At 64.3% G+C, this 7,130-nt stretch overlaps 1 protein-coding gene across 1 annotated transcript in view; it reads right to left on the bottom strand.

The window, feature by feature from the left end:
* Positions 1 to 6,104, bottom strand: part of LOC105483434 (FAM20C golgi associated secretory pathway kinase) — a 67,910-nt gene extending 61,806 nt beyond the window's left edge. The window contains exons 1-2 of the mRNA XM_011744344.3: positions 5,336 to 6,104; positions 3,391 to 3,569 (exon numbers count right to left, since the gene is read on the bottom strand). Of these exons, the coding sequence (XP_011742646.2) occupies positions 3,391 to 3,569; positions 5,336 to 5,940 (784 nt within the window). The 5' untranslated portion in view covers positions 5,941 to 6,104. The remainder of the gene's footprint in view (positions 1 to 3,390; positions 3,570 to 5,335) is intronic.
* Positions 6,105 to 7,130: the final 1,026 nt, after the last annotated feature.

A 7,130-nucleotide genomic window follows, 5' to 3' on the forward strand; every position in this document is an offset into this window, starting at 1 on the left:
TCTGGCTTCCCCAGAGAAGAAGGATCAGCCCGCCTTGAAATGCTGCTGCCATACAAAGACCCCACCCAGCAGGTGAGCTGCCCCCAAATACTACTGCAATGTTGGAGACCCCACCCAGCAGGTGAGCTGCCCCCAAATACTACTGCAGTGTTGGAGACCCCACCCAGCAGGTGAGCTGCCCCCAAATACTACTGCCTCCAAATACCCACCCAGCAGATGAGCTGCCCCCAAATACTACTGCAGTGTTGGAGACCCCACCCAGCAGGTGAGCTGCCCCCAAATACTACTGCAGTGTTGGAGACCCCACCCAGCAGGTGAGCTGCCCCGAAATGCTGCTGCCACACAGAGACCCCACCCAGCAGGTGAGCTGTCAGGCTCTGCTCTCATGTCTTTACTCGTATTTGCACATTTAAGCCTGAACAACCTCGTGAAGCCGGCACCACAGGTCCGGGCTCTCCTTCAACATCTTTGGGGGCAGAAGTATTTGGGGACTGCAAGTATTTCGATGACGAAAGCACAGGCGGTACGTGGCTGCTGCTCGTGGCATGCCCACACGGCTCTGGGGCAGAACCCCACAATCAAACACACTCGTGTTCCTCAGAGGAACACGTGAATATTCACCGTAAGAGAGAAAAATAAGGATTTTTAACTAGCCTCGGCGTTCTGCCCCCAAATCCGTTCAGCTTGAGTCAGGTTTTGCTAATGAATGGGTTTTGTTTGGCATTCAGATTTGTAAGTCAGAGGTTACGGGGTCCGGATTATAACTGTCTCTCTGTTTTCAGCGAGAAGCCAGGTGCTGGAGGGGTTAATCCATTTGCCCAGTTCCGCTCTGGCTAGTGGCCGGCAGAGCCAGGATTCACCCCCAGATCTCCTGAGCCAGAGCCTGCTGTCCTGCCTGGGTGACAGGGCTGTGTCCACTCGCCATCCTTGCAGGCCCTGCAGAATGACTGTCAGCACCAAGCCTGTCCTCGGATGGGCCCCCACCCAAGAAGACAGGATTAGAACCAGTGTGGCCAATGTGGCCTAGGAGGCGGGTGAGCGAGATCAGCTCGGGCAGCCCTTCAGTAGGCACAGGACTTACCAGGGCACACCCAGGCAGAGGCCACACCAGAACCCTGGGGCAGGGATTCCCTGGCAAAGGCTTTGTCCACACTACCGCAATGTCAGGCAGCCTGGGCACCACTGCCCTGGGGCAGCTGGACCAAAGGGGGTGGCAGTGACCCAGGGCTAGCCTGTCCAGATGGACAAAGGGCTCCTAAGGTGGGCAAAGCTGCCCCAGGTCCCAGAGGCCCCGCACTCTCCCTGAAGCCGCTCTAGGAGCTCCTGGGCACAGAACTCCCGCACCTCTGCAGTGTTGGTGTTGGAAAGCTGACTGGTCCCTGAGGGATGCGGCGAGCTGCAGTGCCCGCCAAGGGCGTAGTGGCCTTTGGAATCCACCAAGCACTCCCTCTGCCCAGACCCTGCCTGTGCATACGAGGGGGCTGTTGTGGAAGGCCACGCACGAAGTACTAGTTAATGTTTTACAAGCTTGCTCACATGCACCATCTCATCCTATCCTTGCATCGATCCTACGTGGGGAGACCCCGCTGGACAGACGGGGAAAATGAGCTGGAGAGAGGCTCACACGGACAGCGGCATGGGAGGCTTCCAAATGTGAGTGCTGCGCCTCCCGAACGCCCTGGCTGGTGTGCAATGCTCTCACATTCCTCTTCCTGCCACGACGGACCCCACCTGGAAGGTGAGCTGCCTGACGGACCCCGTGGAAGGTCCTCAGCCCCTCCCAGTGGAGCCCCCTCCTCTCCACACGCCCTGCCTGGCGTGCGTGGCTCTGAAGTGCTCGTTCCTTCTCAGGACCGGGCACTGCGTGTGCGTCTCTTCCGGAGGCCGTCCAGTCCACAGAGGCAGCGGATCTCCTTGAGGCTGAACTCATCCTCAACTCCCCACCACCCAGAAACGGGGCCTGACATGCAAGAGGTGCCGGTAAAATCTGCTGGATGGACCCACACATTGATCAATGCATCGGATAGTTCCTTAATGGCCACGCTCACTTTCGGGGGCAGAAGGGACGTTCCGGCTGTGGCTGTCTGCAGGACTGCTCCCCAGCGCAGCTCGAAGCCCTCAGACCCCTGCAGGGCAGGAGAAAGGCAGAGTTTTCAAGGAGGGGGGCCTCGAGGGAGGGGGAGGTGTTCAGGTTCCTCCCAGGCATGGAGGGAAGAGGACCCCCAGCTTGTCCAGCTGATCTCTCTTATGAGGTGAGCTGATCACGGAGTGGGGAGAAAGCTGCAAGTTCTCTTCCCATGACCAGGTGAATGCCCAGCAAACAACTCGGCACCGGGCAGAGACAGTCAGGAACAGCCCTGCAGGGCTCTGGAAAACCCACCTGCCAGCCTGAAAGGCGACACCTAAGTCCTGTGTCAGCAACTGGACAGAACCCCAGGCTGCCAGGACCCTTTCAGCCCCAGGGCTGTTTCTGAGACACACACGCAGCTAATGCGGGGACGGCTGGCCTCATCACACAGCGCTAAGAAAGCCCTGCCTTCAGGCTCTCCCAGCCTCTGCACCTGCCCACTGTGTGCACCCAGGCCCACTCCCTGCAATCCCCGGGGAGCAGCCGCTCCCACCAAAGGGCCTCAGCCCTGCCCTCACTGCCTCTCCAAGCCCTGATGACAAACGGGAGCTTCACAAACAATTGCCTACAAGCTGAGAACAACGGCACCAAACCTCCACGCTCAGAAGCTGCAGTGGTACATTTTCCTGAAATCAGCAACCCGATGCCCTTTTTTGTCCAATTCAGCAGATCCCAAACTACCTGGAGACATTGCCTTCAAACTCCTCCATCCGGGAGGCCCAGGCCTCCATCCTGAGCCCTGCCTACGTCTCCTCAGTATGAAACCGCACAGCGCCTTGCTGAGCTCTGACGAAGGACGGCTTCAAAACCACAAGAAGCAGGCTCAAGGCTATCTCCCCACCCAGCCAGGGTCGTGTGCAGAAAAGCAGGAGAGTCCCACGCACACGATCTCAGTGGAGGGGTCACCGCCGCCGAGGATGCCCCTCTAGTCTTCTACCCCAGGAGGGAAAGACGCTGTCGTTCAGTTGGCACCCCAAGGACCACCCAGGTGAGGAGGCAGAGCACAGCGGACAGGCTGTCCAGGCATCTCCCAGCTCATCGTGCAGCAGATCAGGGGCACATCCGGTGTGAGAGCACACGAGACGTGAGCCTTCTGTCCCTCCGCGCTTCCCGTGCAGATCGCTGCAGGAGGTTAATGCTGCCATAACGAACAACGAACAACGGCCTCCCAGACCTCTCTAACGCACAGCCTGCCCCAGCAGCCCTGACGCCAGCCCCAGCCGGCACACAGATGGCCCTCAAGTGCGCCCAAGGACACCTACCCACGCTGGTGATCCTCTGGGAGCTGAGGTCGTGCAGCAGGGCCTCGATGGCTGGGTTGTGTCTGGAGTACAGCTCGTACCGGTTGATGCCAATGTGGAACTTGAGCCAGTTGGGATAGGAGTCCGCGGCTGCCTCCCCGGTGGAGAGGAATTCTGCACCTTCAGCACCCACATGCGGCCTGCAGGGAGCAGCGGGGATGAACATCAGCACAGAAGGAACAGGCCCGTGAGCCGGATGACGGGGGAGAGGCCACCGACGCCAATGTTTTTAACTCTGGGTTCAAGTCAGTGCAGATGTTGTGGAAGGTGCCTCTGCTTAAAGAGGGCCCTGCAATGTCTGCACTTTCTTCTGTGGCTGCTCTGCTGCCAGCTAATAACACGGTGAAAGGCCTGTAATTCTTATTCACCCTCTGGAGATGCCACAGACAGCTATAACTACAGCAAGACTAATCCCAGGACGTCAGCACTGCCCTGCCGTCCCCGCCACGTCTGTCCCGGGGTCACCGAAATGGCCCCACCATGATGTCAGCTGGGGGTACCAGGGGCTGCTGGCTCTCCCTTGGAGTAGAGGGGAGAACCTACCATTGACTGCAGACTGCATGAAAATCACAGACACGCCCAGTCTGTCAGGAACCTTCCCTGGCTCTCTGCTTTTGTTCCAACAACCAGGGGCAGAATGATGCAAGAGGCTAAATTTGATTTTAATGAGAGCAGTTTGGGTGGGGAGAGAGGAAAGAGGCAGCACTCTCTCCAGCCCAGGCTCCCATGGATGACCCGCCGCCCACGCAGCCTGTCCTCACATCTCTGGGGTCAAGGGACGGTACTGGAGGAAGGACAGACCCTCCGTCTGCCTGCTGGGCTGGAGGGAAATGTGGAACTTGTCCTAGCTCGAATTCACCTAAAGTGGAGAAGGTTTCTGCCCAAGCTCTGTCCTGCGGTGGACGTGGGAGGGGGGCTAGGATCCACTTCCTGGCCACTCACTGCTCTGGGTGGCCGTCTCTCCCTGCCCTGCCGAGAGCCACAGCCCAGGCCGCTGCTCTGGTTCTCAAATTTCCAAGCATTTCCTTGAACCTGACCAGCAGGCAGGGCTCAGAGGCTTCCAAACAGCCAGTGTGTTCAGACAGAAGGCACTGGGCCTGGTCACACTTCAGGGGAGAAGGGATTTGCAGTGAGATCTTTTGGGAGGCTGGTCTCCCCTCTGCCGCTGGGGTAACCTTCTGCAGGGAGTTACTTATCCGGCCTTGCCGTGGTTAATGTTCCACTGCCTCGGGTTGTAGCATCTGCTTGTTTTGATCTGTGTGGCGGAGGGAAGGGCTGGGGGGTGGGGAAAGGACTCAGCCAGGACAGTTTAAAGAGATGTTCCCTGCGTGGCTTCTCGCCCTTTATCCAGCCATCCTCTCTTTGCAGCCAGCACACCCCCGCCCTTGTTGGGTGGGCCCCTTTGTTGCACCTCATGGCTGCCAGCAAACCCCTCTGATCATTCTGCCCCAGCCACTGGGTTTAAAAGACTCAATAGGCACATCCAGACCTTCTCCAAGGTGCCCACCCAGAGCACCCTCGCCAAGTGTCTGAAAGCCGAGCGGCAGCCTGGCCCCTTCCCTGGGAAAGGCCATTCTCCTTCCCTCACCAACCCATTCATTCATTGCCTGACCCCCATTTCCCAAGCGGATGGCCAGGACTCGCTTCTAAAGGGCGCAGGGTCTGGCTTCCTCACCAGCAGCCACAGGGGCACAGCTCCCACCACCCGGCAGCCCCTCCCAAGGAGAAGGTTATTTTGGAGACAAAGGCAGTGCCCTGAGCTGGGCGGCTGCCTCCTCCCACACCACACTCCCTGCCTGGCCTCTTCCCTGGGGGGCGGCCTCTCGGGGCCCCTGAACCTCTCTCCGCCGTGCCTTGGGCTCACGGCTCCCGTGCTGGTGGTGGGCACCTGCCAGCCCCCACTCACCAGTCCGGGCTTTCCACCGCTTTGGGGCTGAGCCTGCTGTCGCTGTTCACATTGAACAGGACGTCGTCCTCCGTGAGCGGCGGAACCGCCACCCGGTAAAGCGGGTGCTCGAACAGCCTGGCCAGGAGCGAGGTGTCTCCGCCGGGGCCGGGCGGCGGCTCGGACTGACGCGGGCCGGGGTCTCGCAGCAGCGGCCGGTGCGCGGGGTCGTGGGGTCTCCGGGCGCCGGGGTCCCGCCCCCGCAAGGCGCGCTCGGCCGGCTCCGCCGCGGGCGGCAGTTTCTCCAGCGAGTGGGACGAGAGGTTGGAGGAGGGGTCGGAGCTGAAGTCCTGCAGGATGCGGAGCGTGTGCTTGTTGGGCCAGCCCGCGTCGGCGGCGGCGGAGGAGGCGGCTGGGGGCTCCCCGGGGCGGCCCCGAACCTGGGCCCAGCCGGGCGCGGCCACCTCGGCCGCGGGCTGCGCGCACGAACAGCCGGGCTCCCCCGAGGGCCGCGCGCCGCGCCGCTCCAGCCGGGGCAGCAGGTCCAGGGCGATGTGCAGCGCGCAGGCCACCAGGAAGACCATGAGGATGAGCACGCGGAACCGGCGCACCAGGATCATTTTCATGGCCGCGCGGCCGGCCCGGGCCTGGAGCGCGTTCCCCTCGCGCCCCTCTAGCTGCGGCTGGGCACGAGCGCGGCGCCGCCTCGCGGGTCAAGGTCCATCGGCGCCGGGCGGCTACCAGCTCCGGGGCTGTGCCCGGGCCCAGACCGCGTGCAGGGCGCCCGCCGCCAAAGCGCTGGGTCCCCGCGCCATCTCGGGGCCGTCCCCGCTCGGCCTCTCCGGAGCGGCCGCGCCCTCAGCCGGGGAGCGCAGGGGTCCTGGTCCGCGGGGCCGGGCGCGCGGGGGGCGGCGGGGGCCGCAGCAGGGGGAGGCTCGGCGCTCGCAGCGGCCGGCGCGGGGCTCATCGGGCGCGCGGGTCCATCCCGGCCGGGGCGCGACGGGCCTGGGCGGTGGCGGCGGCCGCAGGCGACCCGATCCTCAGCGCGGTCCGCTCCAGGCGCCGGGCGGGCGGGGAAGGGGCGGCTCCTCCGGGCCGGGCTCTGCCTTCACGCCGCGCCCGGGAGACCGGGGCTGGGAGGGCGAAGGGCGGAAGGGTGGGCGCGGAGCGGCCGGCAGGGTCCCGGGCAGGTGCAGCGTCCGCCCCGAGCGCAGCTCCCGCCTGGCCGAGCCTCTCGGCGCCCCGCGCCCCGGGCGGGCAGATATCGAGCGCCGCGGAGCCGCCCCCCGCGTCAGCGCCCGCAGATTGGCGGAGCCGCCGCCCCGCGAGTCACTGCTGGGCCCGGGCCGGCTGCGCTGCGCTCTCCTTCCTCCTCCCCTCGGCCGCGCCCCGCGACGCCGCTGCAGCTCCGGGCCCGCTGAGGGAGGGCGCCTCCGGCCCGCGGTTTGCAGAGGGAAGCGGCGGAGGCCGGGTGGGGGCGCGCTCGGTTCCGGCCGGGCCAGCAGCTGCGGCCCAGTGGGGGGCTCCGGCCTGGCCGCTTCCCGGGACCCCCGCCCGCCCAGGGCCGCCGCCGCCGCCAGCTGCAGCCTCTCGGCTCCTCCCCGGAGGAGCCCGGGGCCGGGGCCCGGGCCAAGTCCCTCCCTGGAGCCGCGGGGCGTCTGCGCCGCCGGATGAGCTCCCCGCCGGGCGGCGACCCCGTGCCCCACGCCAGTCTCGGCAAGAGGAGGCGGAGGCGGCCCCGCGGGAGACCCGGGGAGCGACTCGGCCCGGACCCAGGGGACGCCAGGGCAGTGGAGCTCCCGGCACCGGCCCCGCC

This window comes from Macaca nemestrina, chromosome 4, assembly GCF_043159975.1.
Source record: "Macaca nemestrina isolate mMacNem1 chromosome 4, mMacNem.hap1, whole genome shotgun sequence".
NCBI lineage: Eukaryota > Metazoa > Chordata > Mammalia > Primates > Cercopithecidae > Macaca > Macaca nemestrina.